This window comes from Eulemur rufifrons, chromosome 17 (genome assembly GCF_041146395.1).
Source record: "Eulemur rufifrons isolate Redbay chromosome 17, OSU_ERuf_1, whole genome shotgun sequence".
NCBI classification, from domain to species: domain Eukaryota; kingdom Metazoa; phylum Chordata; class Mammalia; order Primates; family Lemuridae; genus Eulemur; species Eulemur rufifrons.
In genome coordinates this window covers 88,616,386-88,640,473 of record NC_090999.1, presented here as the reverse complement: position 1 = coordinate 88,640,473, position 24,088 = coordinate 88,616,386, and the positions used below count along the sequence as shown (strand labels likewise).

Genomic DNA, 24,088 nt, shown 5'->3' with positions numbered 1-24,088 from the left:
TTTGCAGTACTTGCCAAAGAAATACTTTTTTGTTTTCTTCCTGAAAGAGGAGTAAAAAGAGATTATTGCAGTTGTTAAATGCCATTTCCCAAGCTCTTAAGACTTTTCCCAACAAAGACAAACATGTCAGACTCACTTTGCCATTTCTACAAATAGAACGCTTGTTACAGTTACCATTGTTTCGATAAAGAACATTAGGCCCTAAGGAAGTTGTGACTTCATGTTTCACAATAAATTAGTAGTGAACCTTTGTTAGTTGTTATAAAATAGTCTATTAACAACTCCCACGAAATGAAAATTTCTCACAGACACTGTACATGTAAATACAGCCATGTCTGGTTTTAACTGAAGGCAGGATCCTGAACGTTGTATATCTACCCAATCGTATTTTAAATCTACCAGGAAAGTTTGCTATTAAAAAGTACTCCCTGAAAATATTATCTGAATAAAACTTGTGTTTTACAATTTTAGATGTTTGAAGCTTTTCTTTTTTAAGGGCAAATTTATATTTTTCAGGCATTTCAGATATCTAAAAAGAAAAAAAAAATCATGAGTCTACTACCAGGCAGGCTGTTAGGAAGGATGCCAAGTGCCACTTAGTTCTGACTGAGAGGCAGAGCACGAACATGCAGCATATAGGAGGTCAGGCTGGGAAGAATGGTTAGAGAACCTAACATTAGGAACTGGAAGTTGGATTACATGACTTCTAAGGTCCTGTCCGGATCTGTGACTGTATATTTTAAGGTACTTTTGAGCAATGATGATGGATATATACTGATTGGTTTACATTTCTGTTTATCCCTCGTGAGTGAGATGTCAGGAATAGAATCTAAAAGCAAAAAATTAAGTTTATCCTTCCTTTAATAAGAACACTAACCATGGGAAATAAAATCAATCTACAACTGATTTTTTTAAGAAACAAACAAAAGTAATTCAATGGGAAAGAATACGGTACCATAAAAAGAACTTCAACCCCTATCTCACACCACATAAAAAATTAATTCTAGATGGATCACAGATATAAAAGTAAAAGCTAAAACTATACAGCTCCTAGAAGAAAACATAAAATGTCTTTACCATAAGGGGGTAAATATTTCTTAGGAATCAAAAGCTAGACTTTATAAATACTTAAGTTTTGCTCATCAAAAGATACCTGGAAGAAAATATACACAATGCATATATATGACAAAAGAATTACATCTAGAATATATAAAGAACTCCAACAAATTAACAATAAAATGACACACTTCATAAAAGAAGATATACAAATAGCCAATAAATATGTGAAACAGAGCTCAAAAACATTAATCACAGGGAAATAAAATATTACCACATATCCACTAGAATAGCTAAAATGAAAAAGACTGACAACATCAAATATTGTCAAGAATGTGAAACAAATAAAACTCTCATTCATTTCTGGTGGAAATAAAAAAAGATACAAACACTTTGAAGAACAGATAGCCAATTTCTTATAAAGTTAAATAACACCTACCATACGACCCAACTGAAAACATAAGCCCACAAAAAGATTTACAAGAATACCATGGAAGTTTTATTCATAAGACAAAAATTATTAATCCAAATGTCCATCAATGCTAGAATGTATAAACAATTTATGGTACATTTATGCAATGGAATACTACTCACTATTAAAAAGGAACAAACTACTGACACTTGCAACAACATAGATGAATCTCACTGATACTATATTAAGCAAAAGAAGCCGGATGATCCCATGCATATGAAGTAACAGAATCTGAAAAGCTAATCTATGGTGATAGAAATCAGATCAGAGGTTGCCTCTGAGAAGGTGGGGACTGACTGAGGGATGTTCACAGGATGATGATAGTGTTCTAAGTCTTGGTAGCACTGTGGGTTACACAGTGTGTCCATTCATCAATACTTACAAATGGAATACACTCAAATGTTGTATACTTTACTCAATGTAAATTTTACTTCAAATAAAAAAAGAACTCTTCAATAAAATAAGAATTACAAGTATTATAATTCTAGTAGGTTTGCTTTTTACAAAGTGGTATCACTTGGCAATTCTGAAACTACTTTCTGAGTATCCTAGGCTTCTAAAGACAAATAAGCATAAGTAGTCATATATTTCTCACTGTTGGTAAAAAAAAAAGATACAACTATAGAAAAGGGAATTACTTTTTTACTAGAAAGGGAAAAAAAGAAACGCTTCAGTGAGGAAACTTAGAAGACATTACCCCAGGCAAGTGATCGAGGCTACTTGGAACCAAGTGACATCATGTGTCACTTGACATGATGCACCAAGTACACAGCACTGCTGTGATATTTGTGCTAAAAATGCATACCCAAATCTAGTCATGAAGAAATAACAGACCCAAATAGAGGACTTTCTATAAAACAGCTGTGCTCCTCAAAAATATTAAGGTCAAGAGCCATAAAGAAAGGTTGAGGAACTGTTCCAAATGAAGAAAACTAAAGGTGTACAACAAACTAATGTGTGATCCTGGATTGGATCCTGGACCAAGTGGAAAAAAAATCTACAACAAATGCTGTGAGGTTGCTATTATTTTACCCTTTGTACAAATAAGAAACCCCCTTGAAAAGGTTAAACAACTTGCCCAAAGTCATACAGCTCTGCGGTCCCTAACCCACGGGCAGCCTGTTAGGGATCAAGCTGCAGAGCTCCGCCTCTACCATGCTCTCCCCCCACCCACTCCCATTCGTGGAAAAATTGTCTTCCATGACATTTAGGAACCAGAGGGCCACACAGCAGGAGGTGAGCAGTGGGTGGGTCAGCAATTTTTATCTGTATTTACAGCCGCTCTCCATCGCTCACATCACTACCTGAGTCCACCCCTCCTGTACCCCATCCCTCCATCCCCCCAACCCCCGTGGAAAAACTGTCTTCCATGAAACCAGTCCTTGGTGCCAAAAAGGTTGGGGACTGCTGATACAGCTAGTATAGGTAAGCCAGCATTAGAAGCCAGCTCTGCCTACCTCTAAAGTATATGCTGTAAGCATTATACTTCTTAGGCAGGTTGCTATTTCCGTGGCTAGCCATATTAAAGAGTTATAGTTTTAATTAAAATTTTTCACATGTACTAAATTCAGTTAAAATTAGGTATTCTGTCATACTTTTTAATAGAAATAATCAAATACTGTATCAAAGTTGAGTATTTCAAGTTATCATAGAAATAAAAAAGATATAGCAAATGTAATAGCTGTTATTCATTTATTCTACAGCAACTTACTTTAAAAGTTTTCTTAAAATATAAATGAAAGTAAACTCTAGGTAGATGTGAAAAATGAAAATTACAATGAAATCTACTGTAATCTGCAACAACAGAACCATAAGAACAAATAACCCAAAATGTTAGCATAGCTGCTGAATTCAAACTTCCATACTTACGAAAGGTACACATACCTTTTCCTAAATGCGTGTTTATGCTCATATATCTAGCTGTTCCTGTAAGGCTCTTGTGTTCTCTGTATGGTATGTGTTTCTTTGTCTCTGGATCAATATATTCCTTTGCCAAACCAAAATCTATAATATGAATAACTTGCTGGGTTTTGTTTCCTGGTCGTCCTATTAAGAAGTTCTCAGGTTTTACATCCCTGTATATCAAGTTCTTTGAATGAACATATTCCATGCGAGAAATCTTGGTTTAAGAAAAAAAAGAAGAGATTTTATTTTGGGCCTTGACTAGTCCAAGAAAGCATGATAGAAGGAAGACAGAACTTTCACAATAAAAACAACATAAAAAAGAAAAAAATCAGAAATTATTTTCAATCCTTTAAAAGTAACATGATATATCATATATACATATCCAATTATGATTAAAAAATTTTGCCTTTATTATTATAGTCACTGAGAAATGAAAGTGTTTGAATTTTATGAATTCCTTTCATATCAGTAAGCCTGATTCAATCAACACTTTCAGAGGGTGCTACCTCATAAAATCCAAAAGCTTTATTGATAAAAGATCTTGAACTCAAAAGTATAACCAAACATATGCAAAAAGTTGCAATTTATTCTTCCTTATCAGTTCAATAATCAAACAACTTTTATAACTATATTAAAGAAACCTGAGTCAAAACTGTTAAACAAAAACAATTAATAGCACCATTCAGTATTTCTTTCTTTTTTTCTTTTGTAACTTGTTTTCTTTATTTTTTCCTAGGTATTAATACTTAAAAATAAGATCTTAAAATTAGAAAAGTTTGGAATCCAACTCCAATAATATAGTACATTACTGTTTCACATATTCTCAAATAATGTTCATTGTACAAATTGTCACAAAATAGAACATCACAAGTAAGAAAATAAAATTGCTTCATTTAGTGATGATCATGGTTAACAATGCAATGTAAATATATAGTTACACAGGCCATTCTAGTTTGTTTAACAAACTTCAGATCATATAATATATAATATTCTATGACATATACTTTTAATTAATGGTATATGATAAGCATTTTCCAGGTCATGAAATATTTTTTAGTATGTACTTTTTAATAGCTACATATTATTTTATGGCTATAAATAATTTATTCAACTAACCCTGTTATTTCTGCACATTTGAGTTGGTTCTTCTTTTTATCATAAACGTCCTTGCACATACAGCATTAAATAAATCTGAATACTTCCACAGGATAAATGTGTAGATGTGGGATTAATGAGTCAATGGATAAAAACAATTTTAACACTTCTGCAGCACACTCCTATTGACATTTATTTCAAAACTACCTTAAATCATCCTCTACATTATTATTCCATGGGTTTCCTACAGTTTAAGTAATTTATTAAGACTCCTTCATTTGATTGTTTCTTCTTTTTCTAGGTTATAAAGTCTATTACTGAGACTAAGAATCCATGTTTCTGAGAGTTTTCTTTTGAATTATTCATCTTCTATGTGAAAAAGGTAACATTTAATAGAAACAACTTAATTCTCAAACTAAGCATTCTTAAAGTAGTTAAGATACAAATTTTCATACAAATAAATACACCTGACTCAGTTATTTTAAGTTATATGCATCCTAGACAGACAATATGAAAAGGAGAAACATTAATATTAGGTCAAATGTTCTGTAAGATAATGTCCTAAAACTTTAAACTTTTAATATAAATTTGTGACCAACAAAGCATGCAATCATTCCAACAACTTCATCCACCCTGCTTTACTTACCAGTTGTATAGCTATCATGAGAACTGTTTTAAGAGAAAATGTTCTGTCACATAAGTCAAACAAGTCTTCCAAACTAGGTCCCAGCAGTTCCAGCACCATAGCGTTGTATTTACCACAAGGGCCAAAATAGTAAACTTGAGGTATACCATCTAGGAGAAAAGAAACAGTCATTTAATAATTTCATCATCTTAAATACTAAGGTTTTCTTCCTAGAAAATCGATCAACAATTTTTTTAATTTTATAGTTTCAAGAACGGCAGCAGTATTTTTACTTTTTGCAGACACACAATAAACTTTTCCTGACCAAACTTCCTTCCTCCCTATACCTTCTCCTTGATGTTCCCGCTGTAGCCTGGTTACATCTCTACTGCTGCTGCATTACTAAACTATATTATAAATAGTACCTTATTGTTTCTCTCCACCACCTCACTATGGACAAGAACTAGGCTTTTAGCCTTTTATTTCCATGTCCTAGAGAAATTCTTAGCACATCATGCTGAAATCAAGGTGTAAGGCTGCACTGCAATCTTACATGAGGCTCAGAGCCCTCGTCCAAGTTCAGAGGTTCTCGCCAGAATTCAGTTCCCCATGGGGATAGGACTGAGGCCTTCAGTTTCTAGAGGCTTTCTACTTGGCATGTGGCTCTTTCCAAAACATGGTGATTTGTTCTGTTAAGGCCAATTGCAGAGCTGCTCTGCTGTTTCCAATACCTCTGACTTCTATACATTCTTTAAAGCCCCTTCTTTGTGATTAACTTTACATCAACAGATAGGGGCTTTAATTATATCATCTCTGCTATAAAACTTAGCCTCGCTGCATGGGTGAAATCCTAGAGATCTTGCCCATATTCAAGGGGAGGGGATTACACAGGGTGTATACACCAGAGGATGGGAATCTTGAAGGGTGATCTAGTAGTATGCCTACCACAAGGTTATTAAAGACATCAGTGTTCCCTTGTTCAAGCCTCATATAAGATTGTGGTCTAGCCTTACACCTTGATTTCAGCATGGTGAGACCTTCAACAGAGTTAAGCCATGCCTCGACTCCTGACCTGGGAAATTGTTAGATTACAAAGTCTCTCATTTTAAGCCACAAAGCTAGTAATAATTCATTATGCCACCCTTGTTAATGATCCTTGTAGCCAAGGATAATTGTCTCAAAACAACTTAAGTAATAACCCTCCTCATCATTTCTTTAAAAACCTTTGTCTTCCTTTACCTCTCTGAATACACCCAAGCATATTCCCATTGTAATGCCCATTCCCAAATAAATACAGTTTTCTTTTAGAGAGTCCCCTTCTCTGTCTGTTATCTGGGTTTGACACTTAATACTGCATCTATCTATTCTTGGTCATGAAGAAATGAATATCTTCCACCACAAATGTCTCAGTTTTACTTCCAAATGATTTTTTTTCAATAATTTTAAAAGGGAAAAAAATCTAAACTATAATACTTTTCCCATTCTTTTTAATGAAGAATTATTTTAGAAACCTAATATCATTCTTATTGTTTAGCCTATCATTTAAAATATAAATTAGTACAGGAACAGAACAGAAAACACTGAACTAGAAACCAGGACAACTGGGTTCTTACTCTAATATTATCTAATATTCACTCGCTACGTGGCCAGTTTGCCATTCAACCTCTCAAGTGGGCCTCAGTTTGCGTATCTATATTAGTAGCTTGGATAAAACCACTGTTTGTCAATTGTGAATATAAGTGAGGCAGCAGAACATCTGAGGGCAGGAAGGTGAGATAGTATAACCATGGGATAGGCAGGGGAATGAGTACAAGTTCAAACCTCATATTTGGTCTCCTCTCTAGAAACAAAGATTCTGATATACCCCCATGTGTATATTTCGACACTCTCTGCAAATACACAAACACACACATACATACACTCATCACACATGCTTGTCCCATTTCTCCTTGCCACTGGGAATCATTATCTTAGTGTGAGCCACTTCTACCACAGCCACTGTTACCATGTGTGTGTCATATGTGTAAAAGCAGAGAAAAGGTTCCGAAATAGAGAACGAGAGGCTTATTAAGTTTATTCGTACTTCAAAATCCTGCTTTTACTATGCTATATACATTAAGAGCCTGGAGCTGCAATTAAGACTTACCAATAGCTCTCAGCTACTAAGCTTTCAAAATTCTTTCTACAATGCTTTTTTCCCTCTAAGCCACTGAAAGTTGTTAATTTATATGTCCTCAATTTAACAACCTCCAATAACTCATTTCCACTATTTAGTTTGTTATTTCTGATATGCAGGGTACAAGGAAACCAGATCATCAAGGCTTATTAGAACTATAAACAGAATGTAAAAATAAACACGTTTTGAAGATCCTCAATGAAAGGACTGTCAAAGGAATTCTCTACTTCCTTCTGAGACACCATCTATATTCCCAGCAGTTAAAGTTGGGAATGAAGTTGTTGAGAAATGATCTCTAAACAGGACAACAATATGTTTTGGTTTATTAAATCACTGTGTTTTTTTCAAATATTTTCAAAAGTTTCTAAAAATAGAAAAACATTGAAGGAGTTCTGCTGTCTTAATTAATTCAACAAATCAACAATAACTTATCGAGCATATACTACATCCTTATGGGACTGGGCTGGACATTATGGATACAAAAGTGAACAAGACACCATGACTAAGGATGCTTTAACCCAGGAATGCAAGGTTGGGTTAACATGCAAAAATCCACCAAGGTAACTCACCATAACAGAATAAATGTGGAAAACCACAAGATCATCTTAATAGACGCAAAGAAAGCATCTAAAATAACTCCGAACAAATTTGAAATAGAGGTTCCTAAATCTGACAAAGAACATCTATGAAAAGCTACTAGCTAACATCATACTTAATGGCAAAAGACTGAATGATTTCCATTTATGACTAGGAGTAAGACAACAATGTTTACTTTTACCTCTTCTATTCAACAGAGGAATGAAGCAAGAAAAAGAAAGAAAAAGCATTCTCAAGAATGAATGAAGAGACCCTATTACTTGAAGAAAAACTGCCAATTATTTACTAATAATAAAATTCAACCTTTCAAGTAATAATTTCAATTTTGTAAAATTTGTATCTGCCATGATGACCTTAATTAACTTCCCAATACTTAAAAACTTATTCTGATGAAATTGTGGTGATATTAACTATTATGATTTAATTTGGGATAATGAGATGTATCAATATTTGAAATATATGCATAACTCAGTGAAACAGTATGTTTCAAAAGACCAATGCTGATAGTTAAAAAATCACACATGGGTAAATGATCCATTCAAATTACAATGGATTTTAATGTAAGCAAGTAGGAAAAGTTTTTTGATATGACTTCTAACTCTACATTGCCACTGACAATTAAGAAACTACCACTTACCAAGTTCTGGTGTAGTATCAAAAAGATATTCATAATTTACAAGTTAATTAATTAGTCAAGATTGACAAAGTTACGGATTAAAACACTGATGAGATTATAAAGTGGTACCTTTTTAAAGGAAAATAACCCTATCCTTTTTAAAGTAAGCAAAAGTATGCATACAATGATGTTTAAGCTCCACTGGTTGTTTCAGTAAAAAAAGAACTGACGGCCGGGCGTGGTGGCTCACGCCTGTAATCCTAGCACTCTGGGAGGCCGAGGTGGGCGGATCGTTTGAGCTCAGGAGTTAGAGACCAGCCTGAGCAAGAGCGAGACCCCATCTCTACTAAAAATAGAAAGAAATTATATGGACAGCTAAAAATATATATAGAAAAAATTAGCCGGGCATGGTGGCTCATGCCTGTAGTCCCAGCTACTCGGGAGGCTGAGACAGGAGGATCGCTTGAGCTCAGGAGTTTGAGGTTGCTGTGAGCTAGGCTGACGCCACGGCACTCACTCTAGCCTGGGCAACAGAGTGAGACTCTGTCTCAAAAAAAAAAAAAAAAAAAAAAAGAACTGACAAGTGCCTAAATATCATCAAACCTGAACTAATAAAACAAATTATGTCATACCCATTCTGTGGAATACAGGTACAGCCTTTACTTTTGGAGGTAACTGTGAAGAACAAACCTTTTCTATTTACTTCTTGTAATACTGCTGATTAAATTTTTTATTGTTTACAGCCATGCATTACCTGTTTTGTTTTTTTTTTTTTTTTTTGAACCAGGGTCTTGCTCTGTTGTCCAGGCTAGAGTATATGGCATCATCACAACTCTCTGCAACCTCAAACTCTTGGGCTCAACTGATCATCCTGGCTCAGCCTCCCAAGTAACTGGGACTGCATGTGTGCTACCACGTCTGGCTAACTATCTTATTTTTTGTAGAGAAGGAGTCTCGCTATGTTGCTCACGCTGGTCTCAAACTCCTAGCTTCAGATGCTCCTCTAGTTTCAGCCTCCCAAAGTGTTAGGATTAATAGGCATGAGTCACAGAGCCTGGCATACCTTTAAAATAAAAATACTTTTAATGAGTCATTAAACATACATGTGACTAGAAAAGATACTAGAAGAAAAAGCCAGAGAAGAAAGCTACCAGAGACTCCTGGAAGCACAGGTGATTTCTACTTTCACTTTTGTAGTTTTTGGACTTTTCCCAATTTTTATGAAGAATATATTCCTATTTTTGCAATCAGGAGAAAAATGCACATTTTAAAAATTCTTCTGAGATCACAAAGAAAAACTCGAGTTGAAAAAGTATTTAGACCAAACTATAATTTTACTTCCCAGGAAAAGTCTGGAGAGTTTTTTATCACTGAGCAAACAAATTAAATTGTTAAGAGTTGGGAAAAGTTGCAACTAACAAACAGAGGAGGGGACAGGGTGTACCCTAAGCAAAGAACAAACAAAACAAACACCACACCAACATAAATATGGCAGACAAGACCACCAGGTAGAGATTTTTTGGAAGTGAGAGAGGTAAGGGAAAAACAGGCAAGAAAAAAGAAGCTCAGAAAGAAGGCTTAGAAGGAAGAATAATGGAGGAGTTAAGATACTAGCTATGTCTATTGATCAAAATATTTGGCTACTGAAATGCATAAGTACAACTGAACTCATGGGCAAACAGAAAACTTTTGCATATATTTGTTCTTACACTTGGTGAATTTTCAGCTATAAATTCATATTGCACCCATTTCCAATGTGTCTAAAATTATTTTTATTTGAGACTACTATATAAAGCCCTTCATCGTGAATTCAGGAGTGTTAGTTCTGATAATGTCCAATATCCCTAATTTTCAAGGATGCTCATTAGCATCGCTCATTTTCAAGAACTCTATTTTCTTCCAAGAAAAGCTCAAGAATGAGTAAGAATACAAAATTCACATATTTGAAAACACAGTCTTACCCTTACTTCCCCGAAATTCACTTTACTAAATACTTCATTTTATATTTCAGTATTCCATTTAAGTAACAAAACAACATTAATTAATTAAAGTCACAAAACAATAACACATAGGAGGTTTAACACTATCAAAGCCGGCTTGGTACTTCCTGCCAGGTATTCAAATACTTCAGTTCCTTATAGGTGGGCATTAGATAAGCAGATCATTAAAAGAAATATCATGATCCATTTCATAGTAATAATATCACAATCCATTTTCAGGTCCAGAATTGTTCATGTAAAATGTTAAATAGGAAGAATTAGAACCAAAGTATCAACATACTTATTAGGAAATTTAAACCCCACACCTCTGGTTAAGAAAACCTAAAGTGTGATTAGAAATACTAAGTACAGAATTATGATACAGGCTATATTCATTTTTAGGGAAGTTTTGCATTAAGGCATTCTTAACTTTAGCACAAATGTTTATACTCCTAGGCCAACAGCTCTCAATATGCAGTGTGAAGACACTTGGGGACAGAGGTGGTCCATGAGACCCTTTCAAGGGGTCAGTGATATTAAAATTCTTTTAGAGTAACATGAATACATTATTTATCCTTTTTAACTCTCAATCTCTAACAAATGAACAGTATATAGGACGTGTGATATCACAATAGATTGAATCAGAAGAAGATATGAGAATCTAGCTGTTTTCTATTAAGTCAGACATTAAAGAGAGTTACAAAATATGTAAAACAATGCTACTTTTCTCACTATTTTTATTTTGAAAAGTACATCAACAAAAATGTTTTGATATTAAAATGTTTGAATTATATTATTATTTTTAAATGAATTAATATAGCAACATTTTCATATTTCTCTTTTAATTTCTAATATAGCAAATATTAATAGCTATAACCCATAACAACAAAAGCTGAGATCCTCAAAAAGTTTAAGAATATAAAATCATCCTAAGACCCAAAAGTTTGAAAATTCTGTCCTAGCTGAATAGTAAGCTCTGACATGAACAAAACAGGTACAGTGAATTATGGATTTGGTAACAGTCCTTCCATTAAAAGACCATAATATTTGCCATTTAGTAGTAAAATTCTACTAATTAGTCTCAAATGAAAGGAATCAAGTCACCCTACTAAAGAAAGAAGCAGAAGTACAAAGGACATTAAAGTACAAAGAACATTAAAAAATAACATCACCTACAAACAAGTAAAAGTTTAAATGTTACAAAAACAGAAAGAATTTATTATCCTCTTTGAGCATAAATAATTAAGGAAAAAAGGACTATATCATTCTTACCCCAATCCCCCAAAGTTCAAGCTTACAAACGTTTTCTTCTTACAATGTGCTACATTACACAAAATGAATATGAAATTATCATTTCATTTTTCATGTGTTTTACTATTATATGGGCAATTACAAAAATGACACAGTATTTAAGAAAATTAAATCCCTTAGCACCATTTAGTAATACTCTAATCAAAAGTATGGTTTGGTTTTTGTTTAAGATTCTTATTTGATTAATTAATCACTGAAAATACTACAATTACCACATAACACATAACTGTCCTAACACCTGCACCATATAAACCAAACTGAAAACACTATCAATTAAGCCTTCTCTCTTACTGATGATGCATAGCATTCCTTAAATGTACACATTCTCCATAACTTAAGCATTAAGTATATTCACACTGTTGTACAACCATCACCATCATCCATCTCCAGAACTTTTTCATCACCTTATACTGAAATCTTACTCATTGAACAATAATTCCCCATCTCTCCCCTTCCCTCAAGCCCCTGGAAAACACCACTTTATTTTCTGCCTCTATGTATTTGATTACTCTAGGTACCTCATATAAGTGGAATCATACAGTACTTGTCCTTTTGTGACTGCCTCATTTTACTTAGCATAATGTCATCAAGGCACATCCATATTATATCATATGTCAAAATTCCCTTCCTTTCTAAAGCTGAGTAACATTCCATTGTAGGTATATACCACATTTTGTTTATCCATTTTTCTGTCAAAGGACACCTACCTTTTGGCTATTGTGAATAATACTGCTATAAACATGGTGCGCAATTATCTGTTCAAGTTCCTGCTTTTAATTCTTTTATGTGTATCTAGAAGTAGAACTGCTAAATCAAATGGTAGTTCTATGTTTAATTTTTGGAGGAACCAACATGCAATTTTCCACAGTGACTATACCACTCATTTTACATTCCCCCCAGCAACGTACAAGGGTTCCAATTTCTCCACATCCACACTAACACTTGTTGTTTTTTGTTGTGTTTTGTTTTGTTTTGTTCATAGCCATATGATGGGTGTGAAGTATGTCATTGTGGTTTTGAGTTCCAATTCCCTAATAACAAGTCATGTTGAGCATCTTTTCATGTTTTTATTGGCCATTTGCATATCCCTGGGGAAATGTCTATTCAAGTCTTTTGCCCATTTTTGAATTGGATTGTTTCTATTTTTGCTGTTGAGTTTTAGGAGTTTTTTACATATTCTGGATATTATTTAAATATATCTTATTTTTTATAAGAATACTAATAAACAAATTGCTGTCTAAATGAAATTTAACATACCATAGGAAAGTTATAGTTGAAATTACTTCCAATGGCCCATTTATTATTAAGAGCAGCCTGAAAATATAATCTTTTCAGGTATGAATTCCAAAATCAAATTGTTTTAAAGTCATAAATCTTCCCAAAACAATTAAGAACTCTTGTTTTTCTACAAAGCTCACTTCGGTAGTCAAAACATATTTTGTAAATTCATGATTGATTTAAAAACACATATATATATATATATATATACACACACACACACACACACACACACACACACATACACAAAGTACCCCAAATTCATGATTCATACGAAATACTCAAAAATATCCACACCTGTCAGAGTTTCAGAGCCACCATGATGCACACCTATTCATACGCAAACAAACATATGCAAACCATTCATATTTCAATCTATGTTAGTGATGCCCATGCAGTACAGGGGAGCACCCTTAAATACACAGACTACCCTGTAAACGGTGGTACCTACAGTTATGTAATACTGCAGTCCTAGGACAATCAAGTGCTAAAAGATGTACATTTCATTTTTATTCTTACTATATTTGACATAATTTTTAAAAGTTAAAACAGGCAAAGGTTAAAATAATAAAAGCACACTTTTGTTATTCAACTCAATGACCTGCTAAACTCCAAATTTACTTATTCATTCCAATCCAATAAACTATTCAATCCTATTTTTCTAAATGACAATTTTACTACTGTAGTAGAGATAGATCTGCTGTTTTTAATCTCTCCAGCATCCAATCCCCCTTACATAATACCTAAATTCCTGAATAGGCAAATACTGCTCCCTATTCTCAGTCTCAGAAGTTCAGGTAGCTCCTGAGATGACCACATGATCTAACTCTGGGCAATCAAATTCATAGTGATTAAATCAAGAAAGAGCATGGGACCCAACATAAGACAGTAATATTCAGTCCTAGAACATTTGCTGGAATTTTTAAGAAAGAGATATTTTCGTAATTGCTAAGCCTACATTATTGGTGGCCACCTCCACCATCTCTTAAGAATGGCCAACCAGAAAGTGAAGCTTAGGTGTACAAAAAAGGTAGATCATAGAGACTCAAGATGTTGATGATAGTATTTGAAGCCCTGGATACAGCAATGTTTTTTACATCAGGGTATTTCCCCAGTATGTGAGTCAGTAAATTCCTTTTTTTCCCACTTAACTTCTTACCTGCTAGTGCTAATTAGTATATGTGGTTTCACATACAATTTGCTTTATTCCCATAGCCTTTAAATCTCAGTTGCCAGTGATAATTCCCTGAGGCGTGTCCATATCAGACATAAATATGCATTATAAAAAGTCTATAATGATAAGCACATTAATACAAAATTTCAAACTTACTGTCCCTGCAGTGATTACTCGTTTGCAAAGTATGATCTTTAAAAAGAGAATGCAAAATCAGTATCAGTATTAAGAAATAGACAGCTCTACAAATTAGAATGTAAACATGTTTACAGAAAGATGCATGAAGCTATTCCATTTTACTAAATCTGGAGAAACAAAATCCCCTTACCTGTATTATATAAGAAACTGTACAAGTAAAATCATTACAATTAGTAGAATAGGAGTATACAGAAAAGTAGAGCTGTGAGAAGTTTTAACATAAAGGAAATGCAACATACAACAGAAAATTTTTCCATGAATTTTCTCCAATGGCACAAAATATCTATTCTCACTTAGACTTAGGGTTTATATAAAAATATACCTATTTTAGCTTCCCAGGGCTACTGTAACAAATTACTACCAATTTGGTGGCTTAAAACAACACAAATTTATTTATTCACAGTTCTGGAGCCTAGGGTATCTAAAATCAGTTCCACTAAGCCAAATCAAGGTATTGGCAGCACCACTCTCCCGTTAGAGGCTATAGAGAACCTCTTCTAGGTTCTTATAGCTGCAAGAATTCCTTGGCTTATGGCTGTATCACTCCAATCTCTGCTCCGTGGTCATACTACCCATTCCTTTTCTGTGTCTGTAAAATGTCCCTCTGCCTCTCTCTTACAAAGATACTGCGATTGCATTTGGGGCCCACCCAGATAATCCAGAATAATCTCTCCATCTCAAAATCCTTAACTTAATCATACCTGCTAAGTCTTTGCCATACGGTAACATTTACAGATTCTAGGGAGTATGATGCAGATATCTTTTGGGGGCTATTTTTCAGCCTATCATAATAGCATAATTCCCTTCAACAGCTATAATATTGTCAAAAAGGCTAAGAAGATGGAACCTATGTGCATTTTATATTCTTAAATTTTTTTCACAATGTTCTCTACTCATATTTATACCAACACAAAAAGCTCCAAATCTGTCATATTTAAAATAAAAAGGGATCACTAAGACTATGGTAAGAAAGTGTCTAGTAAACACAGCCTTATGAAGTGACTTTTCTTAACCAAATTTAAAATACCATTCCTTGAAACTAAAGAGTTATTTTCATTATAATCCATTTTATTCCAAATTTAAAAATTATATATAAAACTTTACCTCCAGATCCTAACTGCTTGTAGAATCTGTATTCCAAATGTAGCTGTGGTGCTCTGGATTTCATGGGCTCCTAATTTAAAAAAAAAAAAAAACAAAGACAACATTTAAGTATTAAAAGGTCACTAGGGAAAAAAAAAGATCACTAGGCCCCAACTGCAAATGTTATAAATTTTGGTGTCAACGCTTATATTATATAATAGTCTACTAGTCATCTTTTTGTAAGATTAGATCCACATAAAAATCAACTTCTTGTTCAATGTAAAATAAATGGAAACCATAAATGTACATAAGGTTAAATAGCTATTAGATCAAGTGACAGGAAAATCTCTGATATTTTACTCTTTAACCCTGAAGAAAACTATGCTCTGAACATTCATGACTACGGAAACGGGGGCCCTTATACTCTTTCCCTTGTTCTCAGAATTCACCTCTGAACTGTACATTTCTCATGTAAAGGTTGTAAGTGAAATTGAAATCATAGAAAAGAAAGAACAAAGATGGTGATAAGAAAATTTTGATAATAGCAACAATGTCCTTCTAAATATTTTCAACTGAGGTAAAACTTACACACAATAAAGCACACAGTTCTTAAATGTTAATTAGATCCATGAGCTTTGTTAACTCCAGGACCCCTACAACCACTACACCAAACAATCTATTGATTATTTCATTTCCATTATCCCTCCTTCAGAGGTAATCCCTTTTTGACTTTTATTGCCTTTAGATTACTTTTGTCTGTTGTAGTTCATTTATATACAGTATATGCTTTATTCATGTGTATGGCTTTTATCAGTCAACATAAATGTTTTTGAGATTCACACATATGCACACATATACATACATACACAAAGACAACATGCACAGAAGCAACACAGACTTGAGATATTAGAAATAATATTAAATGTGAAAATATCTTCAGGAAACAGGAAAACTATAATGGGGTAACATAGGAAATTTAAACCAGAAACACAAGGTAACAGAAAATTTCATAAGGAACCAACAGACTTGAAAAATAAAAATATAATAACTAAATTAAAAACTCAGTTTGCCAGCAGAAACACAACAGAAGAAAGAATTTCGGAACTGGAAGGCAGACAGAAAAACCATATGGAGAGCCGGATGCAGTGGCTCACACCTACAATCCCAGCTACTTAGGTAGCTGAGGTGCAAGGATTGCTTGACCCTCAGGAGTTGGAGGCTGCAGTGAGCTATGATCATGCCACTCAACTCCAGCCTGGGTGACATTGAGAGACCCCATCTCTTAAAAAATAAATGAATTAATTAATTAAATTTTAAAAAAGAAAAACTACATAGAATGCATTATGAAGGAAGAAAAAATAGAAAACACAGAAGAAAAGATTGGAGACCTGGACGATACTGTAAGAAGATTTAATATGTACTAATAATAGTCTTGGGAGGAAAGTAAAGAGAAAAGTGAGCAGAGGCAATAACTGAAGAAATAATTGCTACAAATACTCAAGAACTGATGAGGGTAACAAACTACCAATTCAAGAGGAATGTGAATCCCAAACAGGATAACTAAAAAGAAATTTATATCAAGATACATCATAATGAATCTATGACCAACAACAAAGACTTCAGATAACCAACTATTAAAATCTCACTGGAAAACTAATAGCCATTAAGATTATTATAAGAGAAAACAATGAGATTAATTCATGAGAAACAGGGTAGTACAGATACTGTACTGTACTTAAGAGCACAAATACTGAAACTGAATTGTACAGGGTTTGAATCTTGAATATACTACTTACTAGCTTTGTGAATTTGAGCAAGTTATTTAACCTTTCTGTACTTTTCAGTACCCTTATCTGTAAAATAAGGTTAAAATTTTACCTTTCTCATAATATATACAAAGTACTTATAACAATGACTTCCACAACACAGTGCTATATAACCTATAATTCTGCAATTAACTATCTAAAAGTGCATAGCCTTAAGATATAACAAAAAGATGTCCACTTAAGTAATCACAAGTAAAATTAAACACATACCTTGTTTAATCACTAATACCCTGTAGGTAAAAACAGAGACTCAGATCTGACTTAGTTGAGTTGTTTCAACTTGATTCCAGTACTTTACTAGAAGTAAAATTTTATTATAACACCATATGACAAAAGTTGCCTTACAACAGGATGATATTTTCATTATTTATGTACAACTGGTTATTATGTAAGTGCAAACAACAAGATATGAGGGTTGTGGTAGAGGTCAAATTACCAAATTATCCTGAAACAAACTATCAATCTGAACTAGGATAATATGAGAAAAATGTAAAAATCTTCATAAGGGATAACAAACCTGAAAGTAGTCACTGAAATCTGCATCTCTGAACACTATGCTATCAAATAACACCTTTATTTGTACCAAAGTATAAAAACCAGATAGCACTGAAAGTACACAGACATAACATTTTCAAGTGATTACTTTCATGCCAGGTTTTGAACAAAATCATGTTATCTGTTGCAAATAGATACAATAGATACAAACAAACAAACAAAAATATAAGGAAATAGCAAACTAAGTAACAAACTATGTATGGTTCAATAATCTGTGAAAATTTTTGTCCTTCCAATACATTTTTGGATGAATTTGATGAAAACATGACTATATACCACACTCCAATATCAAAATACTAGAAATATAGATCCAAAAATTTTCCCAGTTCTCCCAAAGAACACTGAATAACCATTATTATTATATGCAGTGCCAATCATTGTGCTTTAAAAAAGGGTAAGAGTAAAGGAAGAACGTCCAAAAAAGGAGAAAAAATAAGTAAGGGGATGGTGATATAGCATAAAAATAAACTTTAAAAAGTGATAATGTGTTTACATAAGAAGGCTGAAAGATGACATAATAAATGTTTACTAAGGTATCAATGGTACGGACAACGTAAACAAGTTCCAAATTTGAAAATAAGAGGACCTAAGAGTCACTACTTTAATGACTGAAAACAGACAAGGAAAGGTGAGCCTAGAGTAGTGGCTCCTACTTTCACATAATGGTTTATCTGCCTTTACATATAAGATAAATATCACTCACATGCAGAACATGCTCCCCATGACTAGAGCTACTCACTACAAGCTGCTGCATCAATACCACAGAAAACAGGCATTGCCATACTTCTATCCTTGCATGCCACTCCCACCCACAATGCAATACAATGTCTAGGTTCAACACCACTGGCCTAGTGCATGGGAAAAGGGAGAATTTCAAAGAAATGAAAGTCAGCAATGCCCAAACACTGTCCAATTCCTGCATTTTGGGCCTCGCTTTTAAGATTCATATTCACTAACTCCCCTTGTCCCGATTTCATGCTCATCAGGGACCCTTGTAATTTTAACTTGGCTTTCTATGTAGATCAGCCTATAGGAAGAAACTTGGGCATTCTGGATCTATAATAGTTAAACATCTCACTATAAATTAGAAATTAACTCTTTGCTGAATATTTACATTTCTCAGAGCTTAACTGTGTGAACTGATTGCTGTGAATCCACCTCGAAGAAACAACGACAATCTTTGTGAGATGACCTAACCAAATTTTGTGTCATAAAGCCAAACACCAGCCTTTAATACCAAGATGAACTCATCTAGGTAAATGCCAGTCCAAAGCCACATGGGACCCAGCCTAGTCTCTCCTGAGGGCACCACAGCCCTACTGTGCACCTTTATTTCCCAGTGAAAATAAACAGCACTCACTGCAGTGAAACTTTAGTCTATGCTCACAAAGATACTTAAAATGAAGTAGTAGAGGCTTTCTATTTCATGTCAAAAGTTTTTCTATTGCCTTCCACTTATCTTTTCCCCTAATACTCTCTCTTTTCTATATCTATTTCACATTACCCTAACAACAGAGGTTATATTGGCAGAGAAAAGCTTGAAAAAGGCAGGCAAACAGGGAAAACCAAATCATGCTAAGCCTCAGGAAAACCTAGCTGGCAAACCAAACAGAAAATTGGTGCCAGATGAAAGTATGTCTTTTAAAACTAATTCCTAGATCCCAGTTCTGCCTTATGGCCGTCATACTAGGCACATTTAAGACTTCAGAAAAATCTCACAGGAGTTTGCTTTCCCTCTATCCCCTACCACATCAAACATTTCTGAAACCCTGAAAGTCAAGCAATAGGCCAGCTTACCACATATACCAATAAAAAGAGAAATTTCAGAAGCTACCTGGAAGTATGTTTTCAAAGAATGTAATCCTGAATGCTAAAATACTTTTGTCAAAATGTTTGAATCAGAAGGATAAACCTTGCTTTCTAATTTTTATCTAATTAAAACTCCTTCCCTAAATTAAAAATAGTGCCAAAATTCAAAAACTCAATTCTACAATGCTGTTAAAGAAAAGGGATTGAGTTTTTGTGGCACAGAAAATCATAAATGTCCTACACATTACCATATACTTGAAGGGCGTAATGATGTTAGGAGCATAATAACAAAAGATCAGTTATGCGTATAACTTTTCAAATAAACACTCAAGTTATAAATGATATGAAAACAAAATATAATTAAAATATAAGATAATAATTAAGGAAGTAACAAGGAAGTAATTAAGGAAAATTAAGAAACATGAACTTACCAGTTTAATTGCCACATATTCATTTGTGTATAAATTTTTCCCTTGAAAAAGAAAAAAAAGTCAGATTCTGCCAGTAATTAATTTTTAAAGATATATTATATAAAACTGTACTCTGGACAAGAAAGCACATAATACATTTAAATAAAGCATAGTTTTGTGCTTCTGACTATTTAGTAAAAAATTTAATAACAAAGAAATATTTATGATCAATTCAATTTTGTATTTAGTATTTCACCTGGATTCAGAGTAGAAAGTCAAACTAACAAATACTTTAACCCACTTACAAAAATGGGAAGATTCTGAGTTTGGTAGAATATTGTATATAATTTAAAAAGTAATTAACAGTCAAATGTATGCTAAAAAAATTTCAAAACCAGAACTCCTATATAATAACCGGAATACAAAATTCCTCTCCCAATGACCATCTTAAGTCCTTCTTTATTAGAGGATATAATCTTATTAAGGCTCATATTTAATTCAGTAGATATATCAAGAACATTTTTTAAATCTGAAATATATTAAAAATGAAATTAAAAAATTATTATTCATCAATTGGCTCAGAAAAGCTAGTTAACTACTTTGAGGGGAAAAATGGTTAATAGCGCCTCACCTTATGACTAAATTAATTCCAAATATTTTAAGAGTTAAATATAAGATATAAAATAAAGAAAAAAAATATCATCCCCATATCCCCATATATGAAGGCCTTTCTGAGTGTAAGAAGACATAAAGAAGACAATCAGAAGGTTTCATATATATTTGATTACATAAAATATTTTAAACTGCATGCTGGAAAAAACCTACCACATACGAAGTGTAAGTATAAGACAAACCAGAATATAGATTTAATATCACCGACATGTAAAAAATTCAAATGAATTACAGTAATCTTTGGCATTGGCAAAATTAAAAATAATCTAGAAAATTCCAATAGGCCAGTATCTATAGCCCAAGTAGAACACTAAAGAGAATTTTGGTAGCAATGACTATATGAAGATAATTCGATATATAAATTAATGTATATATTGATAAGTATATTTTAAAAAATGAAAAAATAGTACATGTGATTTTTAAATTTCTAGTATTTTTTCAATTAGCATGTATTACTTTTGTAATGAGGGAAATAGAACAATGGCAGATTTTTTTTCCAACTGTGAGAATAACTGGCCCTGGTTACACTGGCTACTGAACACAAAGGAAGCAATCGTCAACTTTGATCCATGTGATTTTCCAACATAGCACCCCTAACCTCCTTCCACACAGCAGCTAATGAATGAATGGCAATAAAACTTCCAGGCAAAATTTCAGCCTCAAATGTGTTGCCACCTTTGTACAGTAGTTTATTTGTATACATATTGTAATTCTCTTCTAATTCTAATTTTGTCCTTATTGTATAAAAATGAGTGAAAACAAAAAGAAAAAAATTCACAATAATGCTAAGTAGCATAGGTCTCATAAACTCAATATAGTTGGAACAAGGATAGAACTTCAATAGAAGTACCAAAAGTGGTGAACACTAAGCTCTATTCAGATAGTTACTGAACCTAAGTAAATATAAAAAAGAGAATATTTCATATTTTTAGTCAACTAGTTCACCATTTAGTTGTGCCTTCATATACATTTTCAAGAATGCATTATGTATGAAAATTTAGGTTTCCTCTAGTAAGCTTACAGTGAATAATTTAACAATACAATGAAGAACTTAATCTTGAAGAACTGTTGTCTAAATTAACAAAGAAACAAGACAGGTTTTGAGTTCAAAGATTAAATTTGTATTTCCTTAAGACATAATCACCTTTCCGTAACTATATTATATATGATGTTTATTAATAACTATACAGGAAAAAAATTCACAGGACAACTTAAGTATAGATCCCATAGAACCAAAATGTACCAATCCTTCTAAAAGTACTGTTTTTGTTGGCTTTTATATGGTCAATGTCTACCTTTTAGGTCAGAGCAAAAAACATTAAAGCATCATCTTTATTTGAACCTTAGAGATTTTGCTAAAATTTGTGGTCACAGTTATAAACATGAACAAAGATTAAGCAATAATATAAATGCATTTTTGTCACCTAGCATGGCCATAGTCTCACACAGTTGATTTTTAATCAATATTTGTACACACATAAACAAATAAATTATGCAAAAGTAATATGTCTGTGTATATGGTATGAGTGAAAAGGAAGAAATGTGCACTTAGCAGAACCCCACTAAAAGAAGGCTCCAAGCAGACTGGTGCCAGTTAAGTGATGTTTTAATCCAATTTCAAAAGACATTTCCAATAAAGCTCTGTGCCATATTAAAATGGGAAAGATAGTTTTACCAATTTTGTAGTATTGGGGTGGTAATTTATTACAGAAAACTATGTTCTTCAGAAACTATTTTTATGTTTACAGCAGGAACCAACTAGTACCAACATCCATTCTCCCCATGATAACAACAGAATGCCCAAGTTCAAAAACAGCTGCCCAGCTAAGACTACATCTCCCAGCCTCTATTTTAACTTCGTGAGACCCTATGACGAAGTTCTGGATATAAAAAGACATGAAATATGTTACTCCCACTTCCAGGAACAAATGTGTGCCCTCCTTGCTCTTTTTCTTCTTCTTGTTGGCTGGCTAGGTGAAAAAAATGAGACCTATCACCTTGTACACAGAAACTGAAGTCACATATTAAGGATGCCGAGGTACTCTGATAGCTTTGGATGCTCTCCCTCTGGTCTGTTATGTGAAGTAAAAATAATCTATTTTCTTAAAACCACTATATTTGGGGATTTTTTTGTTATAGCAATTATAGTCTACTCCTTAGTTATTACATTTTGCAGGTAAGTTTTATATTATAATATGCTTCTGTTAGAAACAGAAAATAAACAAACATAAAATGATGAACCCATCCAAATCTACATATTTATTTGATATGTATCATAAGGCCTGCAGAATTTTTAACAAAATAATTCTCAAACATAAACATAAAATAAGGGGAGTAATGAGGGAATAGGAAGAGAAGAAACAAAAATAAGCAATGTCATGGAAGCTCCTGTAGTATACCTAATTATGTCAAAAGTTATAATATCTTATTTTAGATAGTTATTCATAAAGCAATATAAAATATCCTTGCACTATGTTCTTTAATGTGATGGTCAGTCAGGTGTGGCCACAAGAGTACACAGGAAAGGCTCAAGAAAACGAAGTTTATGATACTCACAAGTCCTAGAGAAAGGGTCACACTGAATGCCGCACAGGGCCACAGGGGAAGCACCAAGTTTTGATTAGGTTGCAGAAGACAGGAGCAAGGGGAGAACTTAAACAAAGCTTTTATTGGCGTTTCCAGGCTAAAGAATGCAGCGTAAACAGTTTAGGATTCCTAATTTGAATCATTCCAGTGACCCCTGGGCTATAAGGGGTGGTTTCTATAATAGTTGCCTTGTATTTGGCTCTGGGATGATTAAGGCAGAGTGAATATAGCCTCCTGAGTGATTGGCCAGACAGAAAAGGTATGGCTATGGATTGGTTAGTCTGCATATCAAAGACATGCTGCGTCTTTTGCTAACTCAGAATTGGCTAATGGCAGGAGGGGCAATCTCTCCCCAGCAAGAAAGGTTTTTTAAGAGCTCCAAATATCATAATACACAGAAAAACTGAAAAATATATACAATACAATCTTATATTTTAGCTATGTTTGGTCTCATTCAGTGCATGTCAAAAACATTCCTAGGAATTTGTCTAAACTAGAAATATAACACATATACTAATGCAAAATGCAAACCTTACTACCAATACATAAAATAAAACCACAAATACAGATGGTCCCCAACTTACAACAGTTTGACTTAAGATTTTTTGACTTTATGAGGATGCAAAAGCAATATGCATTCAATAGAAACCATAGTTTGAATTTCA

General features: G+C 33.4%; 1 protein-coding gene across 16 annotated transcripts in view; it reads right to left on the bottom strand.

Moving 5' to 3' along the window:
* CSNK1G3 (casein kinase 1 gamma 3) overlaps positions 1-24,088 on the bottom strand; it is a 100,913-nt gene that overhangs the window by 38,820 nt on the left and 38,005 nt on the right. For 7 of the 16 annotated variants that reach the window (XM_069492598.1, XM_069492603.1, XM_069492602.1 and 4 more), the window contains 4 exons: positions 20,187-20,227; positions 15,587-15,656; positions 5,175-5,323; positions 3,413-3,647 (listed from right to left, as the gene is read on the bottom strand). In XM_069492598.1, coding sequence (XP_069348699.1) covers positions 3,413-3,647; positions 5,175-5,323; positions 15,587-15,656; positions 20,187-20,227 — 495 coding nt within the window. Of the gene's footprint in view, positions 1-3,412; positions 3,648-5,174; positions 5,324-15,586; positions 15,657-20,186; positions 20,228-22,834; positions 22,910-24,088 lie in introns of all 16 variants that reach the window. The other 9 variants (XM_069492609.1, XM_069492608.1, XM_069492607.1 and 6 more) reach the window with 3 other exon arrangements.